The following is a 27,482-nucleotide window of genomic DNA, read 5'->3' as shown; positions in this document are numbered from 1 at the left end:
GGTATATCTGCAACAGTTTGGTACAAACAGCACGGTCTGAACTCAACTCTCCGTCCGGGTTTTCTCCTCGTTTAAAGCTTTGCAACCATTTAAGAGAAGATGGATCTTCATTTTTTCGTCGATAGTTGGGATGAAGGGATGAAGAGGAAGAGCGAAAAAAAAACCTCAGAAAGTAAAAAAAACAGATTTGCTTTGGTTCAAGCGAGGCACTCGTCCAAGGTTATACTTTGCAACCAAAGCCCGTCTAAGTAGCGACGCCCGAGAGTTCATTCCGTTTCCCTTGAGAGTGAAGGAGAGAAACGAAATGTTCCTGTCGAGTCGATCTGTTTAAAAACTCAGAAAACCAGGTTTATGTCTCACTAGCGCCTCCATGAACCTCTTTAACCTCATGTTCACGTGAAAAAGTATTTTGAGTTTTTCTTCGTTCGTCAATGTTTTGCACTGAAATATCGTTAGGATGGTTCATTTAAACAGAGTCCTGGTTAATCCAGGAACTCACCCTTTCCAACCCTTTCTCTGTCTCGTCTATCTTGGGTTTTTAACATCAATATCGTAAAATGTCGTTGGTGTCTTATGATGCAACTTCCTGTCCGTCTGATTTAAGAAGAAAGCTCAACCAGTACTTTTACAACTCTTAATTGTGAGTTTATTTTCCATTTTTTTGGTTCTAGTGTTAGGATTACAGTGAAGTATTTTTTTTCCAAACAGAGTATTTAGAATGTAGAAATCCCGGGCTACATCGAGGCAGTATATATAGAATTAAATGGACTCAATTTAAGTTGTATTTGGGTTGGTAATTCATGGTTGTTTTCGGGGTGTCATTTGTAAGTGTGTGAAAGACTTCGCTCTATACATTACAATCAAGGGTCATAGCATTAGCTTTTGGGAAATCAGATATTGATTTATAGTTATACGTTAAAAAACGACCTCAGTGAACGACCTACTTTTTTAAATTGGATAATTTTATGGAAAATCTATTGTTGTCCATATTGCCCTTGTAAAATTCCTATGCTAACTATATGCTAACCTCTGTCTAACTGTGTATTACGAAGGTAATAAAGTGAGGTTCAGGTTTTAATTTTGGCGTTTGAGTCAAGATTTATGTCCTATGTATGATGTCGCACTACGATCTAAAAAGATCTTTGTTTTAAATCTTTGTTTGTTTCTTGGTGTTTTTTTACGAGCCTGTCAAAAGATGAATTTCTGTCTTTCTCGTGATAGGCAATAAAGTCTATCTATCCATCAATCTATAAACTGGTTAGTCTGACAGACACCCCAATGGATTATGGGTAAGGCAGTTAGGAAAACAAGGTTAAGAAATACATTGTAAGGTTTAATATTAGCGCCCAGGGTATAATTTGAGTGAGGTACGTTTAGTTAGTTGGGGCCATTAGAAAGTTGAGGGTTAGGGTTAGGGTCAGATTTAGGGTTAGGGTTAGGGTAAGGGTTATGGTTAGGGTTAGGGTTAGGGTTAGGGTTAGGGTTAGGGTAAGGGTTAGGGTTAGGATTAGGGTAAGGGTAAGGGTAAGGGTAAGGGTAAGGGTAAGGGTTAGGGATAGGATTAGGGTCAGAATTAGGGTTAGAGTTAGGGTTAGGGTTATGGTTAGGGTTAGGGTTAGGATTAGGGTTAGGGTTAGGGCTAGGGTTTGAAAATAAGAGGTTATATTGCGAAGAAAAAAGAGAAGGTTTGGAATCTCGTGTGAATGATATTATAGAGAGTGTTAGGGTTCTAGGAAGATAACCTCTTGTTAGAATAAGGATGAGTATCAACGAGGTGAAGCTAAATAGTTCAGTACAAAACATTGTTGCTTCTCTTGGTTATCTTGGTCGAGAGCCGCTCTTCCTTGTTAACGACTTCAAAGGTCAAACTCAGCCTCACCGTCGCCGCGTTGTCCGGACGAGCAACAAGCAATGCGACCTAATGGACTCGCGGGTGTCAAGAAGACGGGGGGATGAGATGAAGGAGGGACAAAGATGGTGGGTTTTCATCGTCGAGGAGAAACACCAGGAGGAGGCTGAGCGCAGATCGCACCGGAGAGAAAAGAATCTTTGGTTTTCTTTGGTTTTCATCAACACGATTTAAAAGGACAAATGTCAGTGAGGTAGCCGCTCTGCTTCTCACTCCTCACACAGGTTTTTTCTTTTTACACACAGTCTTTTTGGAAGCAGCTTTCTTTAAGGGACGTCTCAGTTTTTTCCTTCCTAAACGAGTGAAAACAAGTGGTTGTGTGTTTGCATGCAGGCAGTCGCACATCAGGATCCGTGCAGCTACGGCGGCGTCGGGGAACCTGGATAAGATCTTAAACATGTGGACCTTTGATTTCGAAGCTAATTGATGGAACGTATTTGTTGTGGCAAGAAATCTGTTCAGGAGTAAAGATGTCTTGTCGAGTACGGTCGAGTGTGTGCTGGTGAGAGTTCAAGAAGGAATAAGATCTTAACCAGGAATGGAGCTGCATGGATGTAAACACACGGTTTATTGGCCTCTCAAGGATTCCAGTTATCTTTGGTGGGTCAGTCACATGACCATGTGTGGCCTTTTTTTTCTCATTTTTTTTACATCACCTGATCAAGTGGAACTATAACATCATCAGTCTTCAACTCAAAGTCAGCAGGATACAAACGAATCAACAATAAATTAAAAGAAAAAAAGCAGATGCAGTGCTCATCATTCCGATTGTTCCCGAGAATCAAATAAAAAACAAAAAAACATCAGCAGGACAAAAAGAAACTAGATTGACTAGTCGACATTCAGGAGAATCTACTGCAACATTCCTACATCGTCAGTCTAAACATTCAGGAAAAAAAATACAATCGCTTTTTAAAGCTAAACTAAGAATAAATTAACCGGTTTCTGGCACAAGCACTGCATCTTCGATGCGACTAACATTCTTAAATATGCATAAATATGAAAGAAATTACATCTAATTAAATATCATTAAATTATTCTTAAGTACAAAACTAGCATGTTCTAAACAGCTCATAAATAAATACAGCATGGGTCGGAAAAGAAAAGGTAACACTCAATGTAAACTTTGGCAAAGCTAATTAGCATCAGAAGAGAGATTTGGCAACACAATTTTGTTCGCTTAAATGAACCCACAATTATCAAGAAACATAAATTACATTAAATTAATTCAAAAAAAATAAATCACATATTGCAAAACAGTTCGGAATGTTGGCGCTCCACGACACACACCGGAGGTGTTCAGAAGAGCAACACACACACACAAAAAAAAGCTGTTGAAACATCTTTGGGACGCTTTTTTTTGGTTGGTTGTAGTTATACATCCTGACAGTAGGGGGCGTGGCTGATGGCTGCCACGCCCCCCCACCATAAACAACAGGGGGTCTTCTTTGGACTTAAAGCTTCACGTACAGAAAGAGAGAGAAAACTAAGGATAAAGCTATTTGACCGATACTTCTTCTTTTTTTTTTAAGCATTTTTCTCTCGGTGGGTGTTTCTTTTTTTTGGTGTACATGTCGTAGCAGCAAAAGTTCCTCCTCGCCTCGACATCCGTGCTACAGACTTAGCATCGACGTCACGAGACGCCCGTTCACGACGGGAAAACTACTTTTTGTTGTATTTTGTGATTGTGTTGAAACACTCTCGGCGCATCAAATACTCGAACCCCAGGGTCAAAGGTGCTCCGTGGCCTCGTGCCGCCGTCAGTGCAGCAGGAAATCTTTGGTATGATCTGCACTTTCCCGACGGCACGGAGGCGACACCGAGCAGGTTTAAACCTGGAAAAAAAAAGGAAGGATCCTTTGTTTGACCATCGGCCTCCCGTGGGAAAGACCTTCCATCCACGATGGAAAGCCGTTGCCCAGGAAAGGGAGAGGTGCCGGAGGAGAGGAGGACTGCTGCTGTGGTTAACAGTGAATCTTTGGTTTGTTAGCTGATGAGGTTTCTGTTGTTCTTTTAACCATTTTTTTTAACTTTGAAAAACTGCATAGGCACACGTTAAAGACACTCTTCAACCGTGAGAGACACATTAATGTTCGGCTTTTTTTTTTTCTCTAAAGGGACGGAGGGAAGAAAAATTGATGACCTCCGTTCTCGCCTTCCCTCCTTCCCCGTGTGGTTTTGAAACCCCTCCCTCTTTTTTTTTTTCAACTCGCTTCCCTTTAAAGAACGGCCTGACTCCACATCAGGCGAAGCTACTTTCTCCCCTTCAAGATGTCAGCCCTCCATCTTATCCTCCCCCCACAACGACCTTTCACCCTTGACATCGTCGCCACCGCTCTTTTTTTTTTTTTTTTTTTCTTTAAATCTATGTTTTCTTTTTGGTAATAATTCTCTTCCATCATCCGTTTTTATCCATTTGGTGGAACAGTTAGGTGCAGAAAAAGGTTTTCTTTGGTTTCGATTTGTCAATAAATAGAAAAAGTCTCAAGTGTCCATTTTTTTAAATTTTTTAAATTGTTCTTAAAGCCTTCGGCTCGCGCCTAAGCAGGCTGGGACTCAGCCTGAGGGAGGAGGGGCTGCTGACTTGACGCTTTTCCTTTGGTTTTGCTCCTTTTTTTTTTGGTTTGATAGCTCGTGACGGATGGAGGATGATGACGCGGGTATTTACATCAGCTGTACAAGTGTGAGGCGCTAAGGTGACGCTAACGGGATTCTCCGATCGCTAACCGTGGATGTATGGATAAGACACGCCCCCACTGACGCTCGGGATGGAACTGCCAGGCATCGTCTTTAGATTGTCCTCTTTAACTATTACAAAGGCCCTGATTCGCCTGGACAGCCCGTCGCTCGGTACAGATGGGTCGGTGGTGGTGATGGCGGAACGTCAAAGTATCGTCACTAAAATGTCACTCGAAAGTCACTCAAAAGTCTCCGTTTTTTTAAGGGAAGGCTCCGATTCCGAAGACCTTCCGTTGTTATTTTTTTGGATATAAACAAAGATTGTGCTAATGCTAAGATGCTAGGAGAGTTAGCGATGACGAGTGGGCGATGACCGGTTTTTTTTCGGAGCGCGGGGAAAGTTGTGTGTGTGAAGTGTGTGTGTGGAGCCGAGCGGAATTCAGCCTCTGTTTAGAAAAAATGGCATCCTGAGTTTTCTAAAATGTGAAGACCACTCGGCTTGGCGGAGACCCCCGGTTCTATTGCAAAAGAAAATGTGCTTCAAGATTGTGCTCACGTACGTTTTTTTTTGTGTAAAGCTGTCAAAAAAAAGGGAACTTGTCGCGGCCTTGTCGGCTCCTGTTTTTGTGTGTGTTGTGCTTGAACGTCCTGTTTTTTTGTTTTTTTTACGAGCGTCTGGTTTTTCTTTGGTAAATCGTTGGTTCAACTCATGAGAAGACGAGGGGTCGGTCCACATGGTGGATCATTGGCAGGAGATAAAAGGTCGAGGGAAAATATTGCACGACGACTATTCCGATTCATTCCTTTCTTTTTTCTTTTTTTTTTAAAATTCCCATTGGAAACGTCGGCATGATTATTTGGAGTCAAAAGAAAAAAAAAAGTGTGACGTCCCGATCGACGTGGATTTAGGTCAACATTCTCGATCGCAGCTAGTAAAATAAGTTCAATCGGAGCACATTCCGCTGTCATAAAGCTTTTTCATTGGCTGTTTTCTAGCTTATGTTGCATATTTAGAAAACATATATTGTCCTCTTTAGTCTTTGGTATCTGGGCTCGTGATGAGACGTGAGGTTTCGGGGTTGAGGTTAGTGTCGGAGATGAGTGTGTGATGGTCGGACTACGAATGCAATCGTCACAGTGAGCAGCCCCTCGCTCGACAAAGCTAAAACGGACAAAGAAAATAGTAAAAAGTTTCCTCCTAGCTTCGGACCACCCTTCCCCGTAATCCCCGCCCCCCCCACCCGCTCGCGTCCCTCCATCTAAAATCACGCTTTGGTACAAGTGCTGGACGCCGACGAATGGCCGCCCGGGCTCCCTCCCTCGTCTGTCCATTTGTCCAGGCTTCGACGGCGCGCGTTCATGAAGAAGTTGCTGACCGTGGTGAGCTCCAGGCCCAGCTGCTGCGAGATGGTGAGCTGCATCTCCTTGGACGGCCGCTTGTTCTCTTTGAAAATGGCCAGGAGGGTGCGCCGCTGCAGGTCGGTGAAGACCAGCCGCGACTTCTTTGGTGTGTTGTTGCGATCTTTGCCTGTGTCCTGCTCCTTCCTCTTGCACGCTGGGAAGACGTGGAGACACAAAAAAAAACGCACAATTAGGATCAATGATGTAACACAACACAACAACATTTGTGTTTATAACTGAAAAATGTATACAATAATACATTCTAAAATGTTGGTTCCAGGAATCTTCTGGACGGGTCATCACTCTGATAAAGCTATACTTCATGGTGAGTTAATGGTCATCACCTGCTGACCTGTTAGCTTATTAGAATTTTAATATCAATAAATGGGATTTCCGAGGGAACAAACTGTAAAAAGGGGCTTGAGGTCTGCACTCTCTGAGTACTTTACTAGATGTATTTTTGAACAAAAGAAATGTTGCTATAATAATAGCCACAGAAATATTCCAAAAATAGAAAAGTGGGGGTTTTGAAAACTGAAATGTATCACCTTAATATTTTGCTTTATACATATGTTTGTACATTTTTCCAATGTAGTGTTCTTAACTTATTATAAATGTATTGTATTATTAACACTATTTCAAACCATTTATTTGTAATCCTTCCAGACGTATGACTCTATTAAACTGAAATAAAAGGTGCATTAAAGAAAATAATGTTTCTCTGCGTAGTCCTCAATTAATTTTTTTTCATTATTATAGTTTAAAGAAATTATATTTATGAACAAATAAAATGGGTTGTTGTAGGCTGCCTTTAAATGTACTTATGAATATATTAATTAAAAGTAAATTATAGATTAATTAAAATATCTATATATTTATTTGTTATAAAGGTTGTGATGCATTTTATTCGTGAAATAATCATTTTTATTATACAGAATACATTAACAAGGTCAACTTTTCCGTCATCTCTTACCACAAATATCAAAATGTGAGTCATTTTAAAACATGCATCAAAAAAACAATTGTAATTTTATATTTTTAAAATAGAATCCACTGGTTTCTAAAACCATCGTTAATGCCTTCGTTACATTAACAAAATATAAATGTTTGTGTCACAGAAGGATGTGTTCAAGTCTACAGTGTGTGAGTCAAATGAGACGCTTGAGATGTTGTGTGTCTGAGATGATGTGTCGTGTGTTGTCAGGGGCGGGTGAGGTGAGGGTGTGTTTGATTTCATTACCTCCTGAATCAACTATGCACGAGTCTCCGCCTGCACGATCAATGAGAATCACGTTAAAGACTCGATTCTGTAGCAAAACTATTACGTAACACACACACACACACACACACACACATACACACGCTAGGCACATTTATGATGTATTGTGACTGGTATTAAAAATATGAATTTAAGTATATAAATAAAAATAATAATATGAATAATAAATCTCAAATCTCAAAAAATAAAGACTTATTTTGACAGACAGTAGTAACGGTTTGTCACAGAGTGGTGGCACTATTGATCTGTCCAAGTGAGTCCACAGTTCCTTTTTGTGAACACAACGATACAAATATGTTAAGAAATCGACACAAATCGTTGATGGAATGCAATCCACTTCTTCATTTAAGTCCACAACAAACCAATATTTTTTAACCAAACCTGTATCAATAAAGTTTTATTTTCCTTTATTCCTTTTTTCCTTTATTCAAGAGTCATTCGGTCACTTCAAAAAAACAAGAATCCTTTTTATCTGATGTAGTGAGGCTTCCATTTATAACGTGTTCCTCCTGAGGTATCAATATGTTACACATTTTGTTTTAGTATCAGTCAACATATCTTTTCCTTTGTCCTCTTTGTCTTGACTTGGATGAGAGGAGCTGTGGTGGAGTCAAGACTGCAGACTGTTCTACCGTGTATGTATGATTGGCTGAATCTTTATAGTCTTTTGAACATTTCAATATTTTTTTCTTGTCTTTGACTCTATTAAAAATAGAAAAGGTCCAGCACTAGGGAATGTGTTGAAGATCAGGGGCCTTAAACTTTTGTGGCCCATTTGGAGTTTGTTTATAGGTGCAGGGCCAAGCAAGGGACTCCATCTTATACAACGTCAGCTGGTTAATACGTTGAATAATTGTAGCTTTGACAGTTATTATCAGTGGTCATGTGAGGCATTTATATATATGTGTAGAATTCTGTTCCTTGAATTATTACTTTCTGAAAGGTGTTTTATTTTGAAAAAACATACAGTATTTCCTATAAAGTAACATTTACTCAGGTTTACTCAAAAAATAAACCTGTAAACTGGTGAAAACGAGTGAAACACAAACTGTATATCATTTATTTTTCCTTTTTTTTTTAAAGCCCGGTCCATGAATATAACGCAGACATGAAACTGGATCATTACTAAGAGAAAACCCAAATAAAATTTCACGACAAAAGTCCAAACTGGCCAGTTGACCCCTCTGGTGGATGGTCATAATGTTCTTAGTGGTCTCAGAGTGTATCCACACATCAACGCTGACCTCAAAACAACCTTCAAGTCCTTCACTCACAACACATTTCTCCTGAGTGTTACCTTTAAAAAAAATAAAACAGAAAATCAAATCTTCTTTTGAAGGTTTTTTTCCTGGACTATTTTCGTCTGCTCTGCTGTCGGCCCATGAAAAGGATCTCGGCAGCACTTTTTTTCTTTCAGACGAGCGTTTAAAAAAAAAAGAAAAGTGCCAACACATCTTGAAGCACAACAACAACAACACAAAAAAAAGGTGCAATGAAAACCTCCCACTCACAGCAGCATGAGCGAGGGACGCTCCAGCGCTTCCATCAGGTCGGTCCAGGTTACAGTGAGGATCAGGCTCGCAATTATATTATTCAGAAGAGCTTTGTGAGTGGGGGAGGGAGAGAGGCAGAGATGGGGGTGTATTCTTTAGAGGTAAGCAGTGGATCAATGGGATCGATACAGCAGGGTTCCTCTGTCTTACATCAGCTCTCTGTGGTGAATCACAGTGTTGCTAAATGTGTCTACAGCTACAAACAGGATCAGCGGGAAATCAGATCGTCACAGATGCTGTTTTTTGGAGCAAACACATCGAAAAAAAAGAGCATTTAAGACACACTTTTGATTCAAACACAGCTTTATCTTATAAAAAAAATGCTGTGGTGTATTCTTGTGAATATTTGGTTTGACATTCATTCTTAAATTTTTATTAGAGGCAGGAAATAAATCAATTTTTTTTTTTTTATTATTGAAAAAAAGTATTTGTTTCACTCCTACTTATATCCTTTTACCCTTCCAGTTATTGTTATAATATTATTGTTAAATGGATGCATTTTTATAAACACACTTTTATTTTAATTCTAATAATTCCAATATTTTTTACTGAATTTTGTTATTGTTTTAATGTGTTGCCTTTTAAATTCAATATAAAAATCGTTGACACTAATTTATCAAAATTTTTACGTTGAATTTAATTTGCTCTGAATTAAAATATATTGTCTTAAGACAATATATTTTTGAAATATGTGAAAGGGAATATTAAACTATATGTGTTAAAAAAATCTACTACCTAGTCTTGTTGCTAAAAGACGCCATTTTGCTAAAATAAATTGACATTTATTTTAGCAAAATCCATAAATGTTTCATACTCGGGATGATTTCGGAGCAAAATAATAAAGATCGTTAAAACCTTGGATTCTTCTTGATGTGAACTTTTCTATTAAAGTATATTTTCTAACGCAATCTCAAAGATAACCAGAAAAACTGTGCTTTCACCAAGTCACTCACTTATACACCTATCTAATCATCATATCATATCATAACATAATATTATTGTGTTTCCTTTATGTTATTGATACAGTTTGATGCCCTTTTTTGGCATTTGAAATTCTACTTATACCAATGGACAGCAGGGGGCAGCAGCATTACGGAACAATAGGCAATGATTATAGCTTCAGAATCTTTAAAATATTTCTTCACGAAAACACCAAAAGACTAGATGCATAACCTTCTTTTTGGTGCTTTTCTCAACAAACACCAACAGTTTCCATCTTATAGTCCAGCGTAAACGTCCTCAAACAGTATTCTCATGGATATTATCCAGCTTTTCCAAACACACTTGAGTTAATATCCATACCTGGAATGGATGTAAAAGCGCGGCGGGAGTCATTCAAATGTGTTCCGGCACAAAGAGCGACTCTAAAGGTCAAGTCTGGCGCTGCAGCGAGAGCCATTACGGCGACTTAGAGGCTGCTATCTATGCACTCGTATGGAGGGTCAAGTCGAGTGCTCGGCTTCAAGGGCCGCGAACACACAGCAAACACGTCAATGAAGCTCGTCAATGGACACAATGAGGGGATGTTTTACCCGACGCTTGAAGTGGAGAGAGTCGTGCATGTGAGACGAGAGACCCGGACGAGGAGGTTTGGTTCCTTCATCCTCACTTTTACTGTCATTAGAAGACTCGGTATCATCTGTTTCTTTATCTTTTCTTACACATTTGTAAGTCGCCATGTGAACATTCTTCTACTTTGATTTTGAGAAAACATTCCACTGGTCACGTCCAATGACTTCACTTCATCTATGAATCAAAGAGAAGGTGTTTTTCCTCCGTTGGTTCTGGTACCAGACGGAGCGATCGTCGCTCAATGAGCCGAAGAAAACACGTCGACTTGTTTGTAAAGATACACGGTTTTACATACACTATAGCTTGTGTGTCACTGAGAGTCTCAGACTATGAAGGTAAATCAGTGCAATTATAATATTGAATGGTTGAATTAAACAATTCAAACTTTTAAACTTTGAATTGTTTAATTAAAAAAACAAATGTCAGCATTAAATAAAGTTTTTTTTCTAAATGATTGAACTTCATTGTTTCTATATTGAAAGGTTCAAAGGTTATTATTGAAAGGTTATTAAATATGTGCATTAAATAATGTTGCTATTGAAAGTCGGATTTTTTTCCCCCTTAAATAATTGAATTTAAATAAATCCAATATTTAAAAAAATAAAATGAAATGAAACAGTTTTTAAATTCCAATAATTCGAATATTACTTTCTGAATTTATTATTTGTGTTTCCTTTTTAATCATTTAAAGTTGGCACTATGACATTTTTATACTGAATTAAAAAAATATTGAATTTAGAGAATATATTTTTGAATACAATATTGAATACATACTATATTAATAAAACAATGAATGAAAAGATTTGTAATTGTAATTCAATTATTTCAAAAACTATTTCTTTTTTAATTCCTTTCAATGTAATAATTATTGTATTTAATATATATATATTTAAATGGAATTGAATTCAGTTATTTCATTAAAATAAACATTACCCATCAATATACACGTTATTTAATTCAATTATTAATTAAAAATAAAATAATTTTTTTAAATATGAGAATAATTGAATTCAATTATTAAAAAAAAAAATCTAAAAATATCCAAAAGAAAATTTAACATTTTAACGTTTCATTAAACCCTTAAAATATTCTGATGTCACTAATATAAACGACGATATTATTCATCCCTCAACCGTTCCAGTGTTTCCTGCTGACATGTGAGCAGGAAACAAACAATGAAATCCAACAGATTTAATTTGTGTTTTTGTTTCGCTCGACACGAAGCTGATCCTCCTTCTCTCCCTGCTCAGGTCGAGGATCCTCGTCACATGATCAGTTGCTGGTTCTATTGAACAAAACGACCCTGAACTCCATCACTCACTCCTCTCATCCATTCATTTGCTCTTTCATTTGCTTCCTCCGCTATTTCTCCGAGTGTCTCCAGCTTTTCACTCCTCCATCCATCACCTCTTCTTTCATTTTTTTTGCCTCCCGTGATGGCTCTTTTGTCTCGATTATCTCTCCTCCTCCATTGTCTCTCCTCCTCCATTGTTGCTCCTCCGTCTCTCCTCCCTCCTTCGCCTCCGTCTTTTCCCCTTCCCTGTTTCTTTTCCTTTCAGCGCGTCTCTCCTCCTCCGCTGTGTATCTTCTGTTTTTTTTTATTGCACCATTACCACTTAAGCCTTGGTATCCATTACACCGAGGGCATATAAGTGCAGGGTAAGTAGTAAAGTCGCCCTTGTGTGTGGCGCCACATGTGGACACTCCGTCACGAGGCCGACGGGGCCGAGCAACGCCTTGTTTAAATCTTTAATCAATTGTGACTTTGGCACATTGTTAATGCGTCTGATGTCATCGTGATGCCATCGAGGGACTCTTGCTTTCGGCAAATAATTAAGACGCTTCCTCGTCTCGCCGCGCTCGGGACGACGCCGTGTGTTTTTTTTCGGATTCAAAGATGGCCGAACGCACAACAACAACAACACAACAACGTGTGCAGGAGAAACGAGAGCAAAAACTGCTAACTAATTGCTAAGAGGTTTTTATCTTCCTCCAATTATGACGGTTATTATAGTGTGTAGCAGTTGTGTTGTTATTCAATTTAATTTTGTCATCATTTATATCTTAATATTCTTGACTTTTATATTCTTGTTACCTTTTATAAATGTTTATTCATCAATTCATGCTCCAACTATAATTTCACCAGATGATATTTGTCAGTACTACAATCGAAATGTCAAAAAATACTATGTAAAAAGATGTTTTCTGTATCATTTAAAACTATAAACCCATAATAATCTCAATTTAAAAATATCAAGTGAAACATTTAAAGATAAAAGTATGAACAAATTGCCCTTTTTGGCCTTAAAGAATGTAGATTTAAAATACTAGTTAAATATTTATAATTTAGTACAACTCTTAAAATACTGCACTACCTCGAGGTCTGTCCAGAAACTCAATCCATCATGATATAGTCACATAACTGGAACACTACACTTTATATTACAGTATAAAGTCTGGGTGGGAGTCGTTAAACGCACACAACACACACACGTGCACACACACACGTGCACACACACACACACACACACACACTTCAAGCATTGCATACATCACAGCACTTAAAATCTTCGTCTGATACACAAAGATAATAAAGACCCATTGCATTTTAGCACTTAGTGTGTGCGTGTGCGTGTGTGTACGTGTGTGTTGTGTTGTGCATGAATGTATGTTTACGTGTGCGTCTGCTTAATGCACCGAGATGATTTCCGCTTCCCGCTTTAATAACCGGAAACGGGTGAAAAGACGGACAATGGTCTCAATATCACACACACACAAATGGACACACAATTGGGGAAAAAGAAACACAAATTATTTAGATGAACATTTTGTGACTCAAGGTTTGACTCGATGTTTCTCTCTTCTTCAGGTACTTTTATCATCCAGTCTCTCCATTAACTCAAACGCCAACTAGTTTTTGTTTGTGTAATTCAACCTCATTTCGGACATGTTCTAGTTAGAAAGTCAGATTGTGTGTGTTTATCTTTGTGTGTCATCATGAGAACTTTGTCCAGTGAATTCATCACGAACTGTGTGGACTTAAAAACCCACAGAAAATGACCAATCCTTCTGTACACATGAGACACACACACACACACACACACACAGTCGTGTTTACAAAGTCATGGACTGACCATTCACAACTGACCCAGTGATGTCATTGATCCAACAAGGAAATGGTCTCAGAGGAGTTCGACCGTCTCTAATTCGGACTAGATTTGACTTAGTTTCACAAGTTTCTCTTCGATCCTGACGGTGTTCATGGAATCAACAGCAAATATTTGATACACAAATCTTTTACGACACACATTTTGCTCACTATATTTTCACTATATGGCAACATTTTCTTTTTTATTGATCAATTATTGACGCCTATTTATTCAGGTTTTAAATCAAATTCCAGACTCTTCCTCCAGCAAAATCAACCTCTTCTGCGCTAGCTATTTTTGTCCAACATCTCATCCCACTCTCCTCTCCTCTTTTACTTTTACTTTTTACTTCAGTTCTTTGTCTGATATTCAGTTCAGTTTGTATTTCCTACCTGAGCATCTTCAACTCTGGCTCTTCTAATTCAACGCAGGAGTTGATCGTCTCCACCATTCATGGACTGATGAAGCTTCATGAAGCCTTACTTTCACAGCCCATCAGGTGGCGCTCTTTTGGCCTTTATAATAAAGTGAGTTTGAAAAATTGCTCAAAACCAAATATCATCCAGCAATTTAGTAGCATCTAGTGGGCTCTGAAAAAATGGACGATGCTTCATGAAGCTTCATCAGTCCATCACTACCATGAAACAATATACATTTTCACAATTTAAATCTGTTTTAAAAGTTTCTAAATGTGGATGAATACGTCAATATTATATAGACACACACATTATTTCAGCTAAATCATAAGTTTTATGAAGCTTTGTGAAACAAGAGGTGGCGTTATTATTTTAAGGACGTGTTAAAATAACGTGATGTTAGATTACGCAAAGATTCAACAGTATATACTGCCATCTAGTGGGCTCTGAAATAAGAATGATGTTTCTAAATGTGGATGGAATATACATTAATATAATATAGATATATTCAGATAACTCATCATTTATGTTGGTTCATGACGCTTTGTGAAGCCTTACTTCAGGAGCCCAGGAGGTGGCGCTCTTGGCCTTAAAATAATGTGATGTTTCATTTAAAAATAAACCAAATATTATACAGCAGACACCGCCATCTAGTGGGCTCTGAAAATAAGAACGATGCTTCATGAAGCTTCATCAGTTCATCACCACCACATGTATACATATAAATATTAATTAGTTTAAATCTGTTAAAAACGTTTCTAAATCTGGATGTATGTGTCAATATAATATAGATATAAGAAGTCATAAGCTATGGGTTTATGAAGCTTCATGAAGCCTTATTTTCACAGCTCGGAAAGTTCTGTTATTGGTTAGTTTTCATTCAAGAAGTAGCTCAAAACCAAAGATTATACAGCAGATACTGCCATCTAGTGGACTCTAAATATAACAGTGATGCTTCAAGAAGCTTCATCACTATTTTACTACTATACGTATTTATTATTAATCTCTCAGTGAGATATGTGAATAATTTAGATAAACAAATTATTTTAGGTAACTCTTTACGACCAAATAAAAGTAAAGGACGTGTAAGCTAAAGTATTGTTAGCATCAAATGCTAATGTTTGTCGTTCTCATACTTAATCTACAGTTTGTGTTTTAAAAAACGTTAACGTTCGGAACTGGGATGAAAAGAAAGTGTGTTTGACAGAAATTTTGCAAGATTTCAGCGAAACATTTGTGTGACCTTTGACTTGTTGACACACAAAAAAGCATGTACGCACACACCAACCCACACACACACACAGAAGACACTCATTAATAGATGACGAGTTAACCGTCTGTACATTTTCTTATCAACGTTTTTTTTGTGTGTTTTTTTTCCCCGGGGCGTCCTGGCGCTCACCCGGGGTTCACACAACCGCACACACACACACACCCGCCGACGACGTTCCCTGATCAATGTATTGCCGTCGGCGATTGATCGGAGCTGCTATATCTGGACGTCCTGGCAAACGGCTCAGTGTTTGTCTGCGGGAGATTAGGTGACGTGATCAAGGTTTCCCACTCAGCCAGAAACTCCCCGGAGGAGTTGAATATTGATATTGTTTTTTTTTCCGCTGCCAGTAAATCCTAAACACATCGCCTGTCAATCACGGGACGTGCGGAAAGATCCGAACTGCGAGTTGATCAGTGGGAATATTGATCGAGCTCCAGCTCAACACTGCACTGTTTATCATGAATTAATGTTATTATCTTTTAATAGAAGGGTGTTTACTCGTTTTTAATTTGAATTAAATAAATATATTGTCGCGTTATTATTTATTATTCCCTGGAATCCTTTTCTCTTTCTACGTAGTCGCCACTGTCCACTGCTCACACTAAACCTGTTTCCATTAAAGGTTGTAATATCTACAATTGGATCTGGTCCATCCAATATGAAACATAATCCAATCAAAGACAGATCCCAGCTGATGAATCCACTTATGTGGCCCAATCAAATAAAGTACGGTTCTCCTCAGAAAGAGAGAAAAAAAAATCCATCTTCCTGATCAAACCGAGGCTCCCTTTTTTTAATGCTTTTACCACCAAACCAGCAGCTACTGCAGGTGTTTTGTTGAGTTTGGACTCAAACAGTGAGTGATAAGAGAGCAGGTCAAGCTCCGGCTAAAAACCTCACGAGCCTCCTTTTCTGCCTCATGTTGGGAAACAAACCTGAGATATAACCTTGTCTTGAGGTTCAACCAAAAGAACGGTCAATTCAGATTTTAAATACAAATGTTATCATGCATTTATAAGTACTTTTAAAATGCGACTACCAAAATTATGACATGAATTAAACACCATCTTAATCAAAAGAAAAATAATAATTGATTATTTAAAAAGGAAATCAAAGATATATTGACATGAAGTAAATGTTTCCTCTATTATTGAGGAGTGTATTCGCATAAATCCGGCGATACAATACACAGTCAACGATACCATATATCGTGATACTGTAGTATCATATGTGTAGTATTGTCGAGTACTTGACTCTGGTGTTGCAGAATTTACAGACCATATGATTCTTGACGAAGTCGTAACTGCTGTTTTAAATCAGCTTTACAAGCTGCTGGAGTCGACTGTATCCTCTCGTCCTCAGTCAACTGCCCAGATCTCATTGTTCCTTAAGCTGAGTAGAGGTCGTAATGACTGCTACCAACTAGTGGCCAGAGGTTTAATTGCAAATAAAAAAGGGAAAAAAAACAATAGGAACATTTATTATACATACATTTAGTATAATAATTGTGAATTTAAAGAAAATCTATTTATTTTTATTTTCCAAACACTTTATTGAAATATAAACTATAATTAACTTTGATAAAAAAATAAAATAGGATCTTAAAGCCAAAAATAAATATTGAAATGTTGAATATTAACACAGTATTGTGAAACAATATCGTGATATTTAAGTGTATCACTATTTCCTCAAACCCCCAGTTACTATAATTACTTAAATTATCATTATTATAGTTATTTCCATGACTATAGTCAGGAGTTATCACACTTATTATCATGAACGAACAGAATGAGAAGAAAACTCTAATTATTCCACAGCAGTTTAACACCACAGCAGGATGTTAGCGAAGACATCTTGTTTGTCTTCCATTTACTTTAAGCTCTGTGATTCTGTCACAGCGAACCCTTCTCACCGACTGACAGGTGCAGTCGTCCGTCTTTATTCATTACCCGGGTGGACAACGTAATTTCAGACCCGGCTCCTCGCCAATACTAATGAAGCCCGGGGAGGAAAGTGGGAGGAAAATGAAAGAAGAAGAAGAGAATAAAAGGCGTAGTTTTGGCTGATAGGATGAGGAAAGTCAGAGATTAAACTCAGCTCTGGAGTAAACTTCTTTACAGGGAATTATTTTGGCTAAATTATGTCGAAAATAGATGCAAAGATAAAGAAAAACTGAAGATAAATACGATGAGATGCATAGAATTAAAACCAGACCTTCATCAACTACCGTCTTTTAAAGACAAATCCATGTAAAGATGAATATTTCTCGCTCAGACTCAAACATCTGAGTGTCTGGTGTGTTAAGATTCTTCAGGCACTTTGCCTCGAGCGGCTCCGGGTCCAGGTGTCACGTTTGATTTGACCGCCCTAATAAAACCACGACAGGGCCATTTTCTCTCCTGGACCCGGAGCGACCGGGTCGGACCCAGCACAGGCTCCTTCAGCTCCGGCGCCTCAGCCCGGGCGTAATCGTTGTGGACAGTTGTAACCAGAAATCACTAAACTATCGCAGGGATGTTGTGATCGGGGGCTACAGTGAAGGTTGTGGGGGTTCAGCACTTGATTCTATGAGCCCGGTTTATTTCTTGTTTGCACATCCCTCACATTTGTCATTAGCATTAGCAATTAGCATCTGTCCATATGTTGAGTCATGATCTGAGATGTCCATTGTGCCGATACACTTTTGTAAAATCACTACAAAGGTTAGGAAATCAGATCAACAATTGAGAAAATAAAACATTTTAGAAGTCAATTCTGAAATCTACTGCGAGAGAAATTGACTTTTTTTTTTGTCAGAAATACATATATATATATATATATATATATATATATATATATATATATATATATATATATATATATATATATATATATATCCATCTATATTTTAATATTGTTATTATTGAATTCGTTTTTATTATTAAATTAATACTATTATATTATTTTATTTTATTATATTATATTATAATATTATTATTTATTATATTTTGTTCGTTTTTAGCGTTTATTAAAAAATGAAAATATATTAATTAATATATTATATTTGTATAAAAATAGTGATTGTAGTAATATTGCTTATATTATTAGCCCAGAAGTGAAAAATAAATGTAATAAACTCTAAAACAATTGTACAAATCTCAATTGTTAATTTGTTTCAGGAAATTGTAATTTCGTTTCAGAGTTTGTAAATTCGTTTGGCACTTCTGAGCCACCGTCATTTTTCTTATTAAAACAATGTGAGTCTAAATAAGGGTTTCACAATTAACTGACTTTTGATCTTTTTTTTTTTATTTCAATTTTTGCTTCCAAGATTAAACAAACATGATATTAGCGATTATTAACGTTTAAAATTCTATTGAGTTAAAAAGGTAGTCAACCAACCACTAGGGGGCAACCTTGAGGTTCGTACTTCATTAAACTGCATTAAAGAACAAGCGAATAGCTTAAAAAAAAAGTAACTTAGTGAAATGGTGATGTGCTGCAAGTTTCACGTTTTAAATGCATAGTTATTCAGTTGGTTATTCAATATTTCTTATTTTTACCGTTTATCATTTTAAATACATCAGATTTTCTTTCAAAGCTGTGAACATATTTATTTGTTTATCACTGTTTGCACCTCAATTTAAATGTTTAATTCCAACTAAACCTTCCATTTTTCTCTTTAAGTACACTAATTAAACTTAAAAACATATATATATTATTATATATATTTTCCTATTTATGAAAACATTTCCACAATATAAAAACCTTTATTATTTTGCATTATTTAAGTTTATTAGCCTAATTTTACCTAAAACAATGGATTTTAAGGTCATACTTTTAGCCAAATAAAAATTTGATGCTACAATCCATGGAAACAAGAGGGATCTTTTGTCCGCAGTAGTAAATTGAGGCTGTATTAACTTGATGTGCTGACTGGAGCGATCACTTTCTAAGTGAGAGAAGCACTATCAGAGACAAATGAGGATGGAGTCGTCGCCATGGAAACGACATGGCTTTGAAAAAGAGCCTTCATTTGTTGATTCCTGCGATTTTGCTTTTGCACATCCGCTTCCATCCCAGCAACTCAGTTCTGGAGCTGTTTAAGGATCATTTTCTTTTCATCCATAATTCACAGTCGCAGTCAGCTTCCTCCATCCCAACAACGGACTCCTCCTTTGCTTGGTTAACCCGGCTGTGAGGTGAAGTAGTGCAGTGAGCAGGCCGAGGTGGGTCACGCCGAGATTCCCATCAATAATTCATCGGGCCGCTGCTGCCTCTGCTCTTGTGTTCAATTCCCTGGACAATCACATAATACCTCTGCCCAAAAAGATGCACCGAGAGAAAGAGGGAGGAGCAGAGGAGGAAATATGGAAAAGGAAAAAGGGCGGCACGACGACGACGCTTGGATGAGGGAGTTGGTATTAATCGTCGTCAACACTTTGTTTCTATCGATTATTTGTGTTTTTATACAACAATTTAAGTTTGAATGTTTTATGTTAACATGCCAAAAAAAGGAAGACGAATGAATCTGTGCTTCAAGTGAGTTTGAGAGATAAATTATATATATATATATATATATTATGTTTTATTTATTTGATTTAATTCATTAAAAATGTTATTATATTATTTATTTATTTAAATCACTTTTGACTCTTTCTTTCCCGGGTATGACCTTGTAAAACAGATATACCTCCATTTTAATTCAGATTATTGGTTTCCATTTACACCTATCTTTATATATGAGCATTAACTTGCCTACCATTTTGTTTGTGATTTATGAAACAGTATTTTTATTTTAAAGAGCATTTTGTCATTATTTATTTATTAACTTGAACTTAAATTTACCTTTTCTTTCAGTCAATACATTTTGTAAGTTTATATATATTTTAAATTATGTTCATTACCTTGTAAACCATTGTGTTATTATCATTTTTTTTATTATATATAATTTTCTTTTCATTTTATTTCAAAAAGCATTTTTCAATGATTTAGTCTTTTTGTTTTTTACTTTAATTTGCTGTTTCTTTGAATAAATACATTATGTATGTTTATATATTTTTTATTTATGTGCATTTACTTGCATATCATTGTGATTTTTCTTTTTAATTGAAATAACAATTTTATTGTAATGATCTATTATTCTGAAGTTAATGTATTGTTTCTTTCAATGATACAATTCTGTTCTTTTCCCAAAACACATTTTAATGAACTAATACTTCATTTTGTCTTTTCTTTAAGTCCTTTAATTTTCCTTTAATGAATCGAATTTCAATCTAATATAATAGTAGAAATTTGCCTCATATTTTTTAATACACTTTTATCATCTTGTGCAATTATTCAAATCAAGAGGTGCCTCAAGCCAGATTCGAACCTGCAACCTTCTGACTATTGTTTCGTTCATACTTTTGCTCACAATATTTTATTTTATTGGGAATATATGAACCCAAGGAAGTAATAATTCCATCAGTGACTCGAGGAACTCTGACAGAAGAGAAGATTCATCGATTCAAACGCTCTGAAAACGTGGCAGAAATCTTGACAAAACTCTCGTCTATTCATGAGAACGAAGTTCCAACGACAGGAGGTGAAATAAATCCACGTGGATCCACAGATCAGCAACAGAACTTGACGTTGAAAACAACAAAACAACGTTCAACGCTGCAGAAAAACCAAACTCCTACTCTTTTCTCCACAAGAATGTTATTTAAAAACCAATCATTCTTCTCACCTGTGATTCTCTCACCGACACGATGAGTCAGCAAATCGTATCTTCAGAATGTCGGAGGATCAAAGCAGAAGATGACTTTAGATCCGAGCTGATAACAACACAAAGAATGTTCTTGATTCATGAACTAATTATTAATTATGACCCCCCCCTTCGCCCCCCTACTCTCTGGCTATCTCTCGGGCCTGTGGGGGGGGTGAGCTGGTCAGCGAGGGGGAATGTTTGCTCCATCTATTGTCTGAGTGTTGCAGCTCTGACCTTTGACCCCTCCTCTATTAGTTGCTTGTAGCTTTGCCGGAGCAGAACTCCAGCCGCCGCTTGTTCTTCAGTCGTATTAACGTCACAAAGAAAATATGAGAAGGAAGTGAAGGGTTTTTTTCTCCGAAAACGAATAAAGTACAAAAACACGTTTAATGAGTTGATTTAAAAATGGTTCGTCAACATAAACCTTTTCTCTAAGTAATAACGTCATCATGTATTATTATTTTATTTAAATATTGACTGGCTTATATCCTTAATAAGTGAAATGTATTTAAATTTCTTAATCGATCGAATACAAGTTCCAGAGAAACAACCTTAATTTACACATTTGCTGTTTAATTCATATATTTTTTAAATCAGTTCACGGTTGGGAATTGAATAATCTGACAGCAGCCTGCAGGCAGAACACATATATAAACATATGTTTACCATGAATATTTGCACTGAATATGAAAAGCAAGCTCAAGTTTTAGAGCAGAAACGTCTCACTATTGGTTTTATTCTTATTTATATATCATCACAGTTGATAAACAAGCACCTGAATCTGTTTGAGAGCGTTTAGAAAATGTGATCCGATCACTGCGAGTGAATCTAATCAGCTCAGTGATTGATCAAACACTGATTCCTTATCCTAACTAAATCAAATATTCTCAAACCATTCGGCTTTTGTTTTCCCTCTCATTTAATACAGCGGAAATGTATCTTAACGTGTCTTTTAAAGTCATATTTACACCTGCATGATGTCGACTAAGGGAGAAAGAACAAAAAGTGAATTTAGGAAAGTGTTTTTAAAGCTATAGGTTAAATTAAAAACAACAACAACAACATGCGAGGATACACTGCAGGTTGAAAGTGTAATTACACTGCAATAAAGAACCAAAACTGGTTCATGAAAAACATTGATTTTTTTTCTCTTCTTGTTTGGCGTGTGTGTGAGAACAAATGCCGCTGAGTGTGTTCCATCACGCCGCTGTTGAGTAGTGACTTTCAACATGCTGACATTTTACAACACACAGGGGGGGCGAGGACACACAATGCCTCCGAACAACTTTTACACCAATTAGACGACAACAATCTCTGCAGAAGTCCAGGGACGCCAAAGATCTCAATTATTCCAATGACACATCACATTCTTTTAACTATAACTATCATTTAAAATATGTCAAAATTAAGATACGGTGGAATCTCAGGAGGCCCTGAAGGCAACATGAAAACAAAATCATGAAACACACACTTTTAGGAGCCAGTTATTCATTTGAATGATGGAAGGCTGGAGTACCTGGAGTAAACCCCACAGGCCCAGAGTGAAGCTGAAGGCCTCTGGAAAAGGGCCTTGAAAGAAAAGGCAGTTTAAAAGTAACTAAAAACATTTTAATTTACCTCTAAATATTCAATAAAATTAAATATTTTGCTTTCAAAATGATCAATTTTCCTTTTTATAATTAAGTGTTTACTGGTTATATACGTTAAAACGATTTTGGCAAACAGTTTTTAGATAAAGTATACTTTTTTTATTGACTAAAATGAAGATAACTGAAATAATATTAATTATTTCAAATAAATCAAATCTTTGTTTATTCTCAGAACCAATTTTGGTTTAAAGGTTTATTTTTATTAAAACGTGAAGGATAAACATATGACATTCTAGAGGATCTAACCTTAAATTTTAGTTTCTTCTGTGCATTAATTTGAGAGATACAAGTCTATTATTCTGGATTTAGATATTTTAAACAACATAATCTGATTTTACATTTATAACATTCTATTTATTTATTTATTTTAACTGCTTTTAGAATAATACAGTAAAGAAGATTATTGATTTGTTGTGAGTTACCAGCTCCAGCAATATTTAAAGCTTTAATCGTTTTTAATGATGATGTTTTGTTCGATTTAACTACAGTTGTATGCATTACAGTAAATCGTTATTATTACAATATTTCATGAAAAACATTACAAACTGAAATATTAAAGTGTGTGGCCTATTTTTAAACAAATACATCTACACATTAATACACAAAAAAACACGTTTTTTGGTCTTTAAAAATACGTTTAATATTTAAAAGTGGGCTAAATTCGTTTTTTAAAATGATAATTTCTGACATTTTAGTAAAGATGACGAGGAACATGAGAATATTTTGGACCAAACTTCTGCCTTTAAATACTTTTATTTTACTGCCAATAAAACCATCAACACAACTGAACTTGAAGCAACGAAATAGGGAAAATAAACTGATGATTCAACCACATACAATAAGGAAAAATATATATAAATATCACAACAAAACCTGTCTCGTTAAAAATGATCTAAAGCGCAACAAAATCCCAAACGCAGTCAGAATATTTACGGAGGAAAAAAGTCACATTTCTGTGCATCTGCACATTTCACCATCATCCACTCCAAGCCTATTTAACAGCGTCTCCTCCTGTGTCGCTGCAGACAATAGAGGGTCGTGAGGAGGGTCCTCACTAGAGGGGGCAGCAGACCCACCGATGCCTGACCCTCCTGGACAATCGAACGACCCTTTCAAACCTCTAAAAACACACACTAATAACCTGCTCGAGGACACGTGCTTCGATCAATCCTAGTTCTTATCGCTTGTGTTTTAATGTTAAACTAAAGAGTCTAAAAGTCGTGTTTCTAAACAGAGGACCTGGAGGGAGATCCCGTGACCTTATCACTCCTGATCGATCCCCTTGTTGTTATTGATCAATAATGGTCATCATAACACGAGTGATCGGAATGAAGGGAGTGAAATGAGACTTAAAAACAGTCAAACAGCAGATATTTCTCCTCACACACACACACACACACACTTACACACACACTTCCATACCTGCCAGCCTGAGGGTCGACATCCTCTGAAACTCGGGTTCCTGCAGCCACTTCCACATCCTCCTGAAGGTCTCCCTGCCGGACTTTAGTTTACTCCAGGGTTTGGGGTTCCTCAGCAGGTCCGACAGGGTCCCCTGAGAGCGGCACAGGACCCTCTGGGCGAAGATGGCCTGTGGGATGCTGTACCTCTTCAGCTCCGCCGTGATCCTCTGCGCCACCTCCTTGGTGTTGATCTCCTCCAGCTGCCCCGACCCGTTGTTGCCCCCCTGAGTCCCCGAGGAGGAGGAGGGCGGTCTTTCCCTGGTGGAGGCCAACACCGGCCCGTGAGGCGGAGACTGGAGGTGGGAGTGGGGGTGGTGGAGGTGGTGGTGGCCCGAGGAGGACACCGGGTGCCCGGGATGATGCATCCCGTTCAGGTGCGGCATCATCCCGCCGGCGGCGGGGCCACCGAGGCCTCGGTGCTGGTGGTGGTCCCCCCTGGCCCCCAGCATGGAGGAGGTGGAGTCGAAGTTGAGCATCTTCTCGTGACCGTTGCCGTAGTTGTGGAGACCCTGCTGGGCGGCGGCGGTGTTGTGGAGGGAGCCCCCCAGGCCGTTGCCCAGCACCGGGGACAAGCTCTGACCCATCCCGGACATGTGCTCCTTGTGGTAGGGGCCGTACAGGTTGTTCATGCCCGGCAGACCCCGCTCGTCCCGCATCAGGGTGAAGCTCCCGCTGACGTTCCCGGAGAGCCGCTGGTGGTGGTGGTGGTGGTGGTGGTGGTGGAACTTGTCCGACACGGTGGAGATGGGGGGCAGCGGCTGCAGCGGGGTCAAGGTGGTGTAGGTGCCGCTCATGCCCATCCCGGGAGAGGAGGCGTCGCACGGCACGCTCATGGCGTGGTGCAGCGGCAGCGACAGGTCCGGCCGGTACTCCCCCCCGGTGCCGCCGCCGCCGCCGTCCAGGATGCTGGCCATGCCGGACACCATGGCCGAGCGGGAGGAGGCGGCGGCGGCGGCCGCCAGGTCCTGGTGGATCCGCAGGGTGGCCGCCGCCGCCGCCGCCGCCGCCGCGTGTCCCCCCATGGCCCCCGAGGAGCCCCCGCGGTGCGCGCCGTGCACGCTCATCAGATCCGCGTCAGGCACCATGGAGCCCACCGAGACCCCGCCGTGCAGGCTGCCGATGCCGTCCATCGTCATGTCCGCGTTCATGGCGTAGGCGTCCAGGTCCTTGGCCAGGCATCGATAGGCGTTAGTGTAGGCAGTCTTCATTCATCTGTCCTCTCAGTCCATCAGGTGCGCGGAAATCCTGGTCCTCCTGGTCTGTCTCTCTCCTCCGGGATGGGTCAGTGTTTCTCCCCCTTTTTTCTTTTTTTTTCCGCCTCCCTTCAGTGCTCCGTGGTCTCCCTCTTTTGTGTCCCCCTGGTGTGTTCTTATGCTCCGGGCCTGTGCGGTGGCTCCTCCATGTCCAGCCTCTCCTCCTCTGCTGCTGCTCTGCTCTCCAGACTGGAGCTGTCCGCGGTCCCCTCCGCGACCTCTCAACCCACCCTGCTGCTGGGAAGGTGGGCGGGGCCTCTGGGTCCGTCAGTGACAAGACTGACAGATTAGCGCGGCCAATCAGAGCGCGGGACGGGAGTTGGGCGGTGCACGTCAGAGACCGGGAGGACCAATCGGATCGCGCAGGACAGACATCTGTTTACGCGGAGGGTTGTTGACTCTTCGTCGGTCAGGAGCGAGTGTGTGAGCGAACACAGCGGGTTTGACTTCTGATGGCAGGACTGAGGGAACGTTTGGACCAATCATCAGGTTGTGGCCCTGAGAAGAAACTGTTTTATAAGACGATATACACGGAAATTCTTCTTCTGCAGTTCGTTGATAATTTGTATTTTTGCACACAGGAGATCATTTTTTAACTATATTCGGATTTTTGTCCCTAAAATAAATAAAAAACCAAATACTTGGAAATGTATATGGTATTTACACGTAACTAGTGTTTTTCATTCACCTAAAGTGTAAAAAAGCGAAATATTTATTCTAAAAATAAAAAATTTAGTTCATTTTTATAATGTCATGACAATGTACCACCACTACTTTTAATATTTGATTAAATTGTTGTTTTGTTAAATGTGTATTATTTTTATTTTTCCGTTATATTGATTTTAAAATGAAACAAATTAACAAGAAATTAAACTATAAATGCATTGATATAATACCACCAAAATATGCAAAATTCATTATATGTAGTAGTGTTAAAGTATTATCAACATTTTCTACATCCATATGTCTATACCTCATTTCAGACGACCAGTAAACGCAATTCTGTTTAATTTACTAATAATGAATAATAATGAATAATAATGAATAATAATGAATAATGCCCACAAACGTCTCCTTCAAAACATCAACTTTGTTTCCTCCAAAAGAGAAACACAATTTAATTTTAAAACAATAAGAGACTATGAATGTATGTAAAAATAAGGTAGATGGTTAAAAAGCTGCTTTTACACTAACTTGTTAATACACATGTGTATCACATATGACACAGTTATAGTGTAGTCTTTGTCCGGTTTTATTCTTTTTTATTTTATTTTATTTTATTTTATCATTATAACCTCATGGTTTGATTTTATTGTATTCCATCTTACTTATCAAATTGTACTTTATTTATATTTATTTAATCACATACATTTTTATTCTGTAAATATTGTCGTCACTCAAAGACAACTTTGTTAAATCTCATCAAACGTTTCTTCCTGTGGAGCCTGAGGTCGGAGCTGTTTGCCTTCAGGACTCTTGAAGATTTGATGTCATCACAGCTCATCACCTTCTGATAGGCAGGAGTCATGTGACAGGAAATACCTGAGGCTGAATCAGAACAGGCAGCAACACCTTTCCGTGTTGTGATAGAAATCACTGAGCAAACGCTTTACTCTCTTTGAGAAAACATTATCAGTGACCTCTCCTGACCTTGATTATCTTCAGTTACAAAACTATTTTTTTTATTTATATTATCATTATTATCTATATTATCATTATTATTTATATTATCGAACTCTTAACTAAATCAAACGGAATTTGTTATAGTTTTCATTTTTAAACTAAATTCTATCCATAGAATGTATAAAACTAATTTGAAGTAATGTCTTTATTCCATATTTAAACGTTATTAATGTTTTATTTATATATTTATATTTAAATATAACGTATATTAAACAAATACATTTTAATGCGATTACATTTCAGCTTATTTTTATTATGTTTTGACACAAATATTTCAATATCTTCCTTTCCTTTCAATTATTTTTTGTGTTATTTTTGTATTTTACATTTTCTTGTCATATTATTTATTTATTTTATTTTATTTTTATTATTTTGTGACTACAGGAACATATTTACTCTACGAAGTATATGTCATCCATTAAACAATTTCATACACAGTAATAAAAGGTGGAAACCTGCCAAAAACTGC

At 38.0% G+C, this 27,482-nt stretch overlaps 1 protein-coding gene across 1 annotated transcript; it reads right to left on the bottom strand.

Annotated features, from left to right (window-relative positions):
- Nucleotides 1–2,458: 2,458 nt before the first annotated feature.
- On the bottom strand, nucleotides 2,459–25,509 carry onecut2 (one cut homeobox 2). Its single transcript, XM_087790982.1, has 2 exons — nucleotides 24,037–25,509; nucleotides 2,459–6,143 (listed from the first exon to the last, which is right to left on the bottom strand). The coding sequence occupies exons 1-2, from the start codon at nucleotides 25,283–25,285 to the stop codon at nucleotides 5,854–5,856; spliced, it is 1,539 nt and encodes a 512-aa protein (XP_087647108.1). The 5' UTR covers nucleotides 25,286–25,509; the 3' UTR covers nucleotides 2,459–5,853.
- Nucleotides 25,510–27,482: the final 1,973 nt, after the last annotated feature.

The sequence above is a fragment of the Callionymus lyra genome, chromosome 5 (genome assembly GCF_982586985.1).
Source record: "Callionymus lyra chromosome 5, fCalLyr1.hap1.1, whole genome shotgun sequence".
NCBI lineage: Eukaryota > Metazoa > Chordata > Actinopteri > Syngnathiformes > Callionymidae > Callionymus > Callionymus lyra.
Note: the sequence above shows the minus strand (reverse complement) of the source record. Positions and strands in the feature narration are given on the sequence as shown.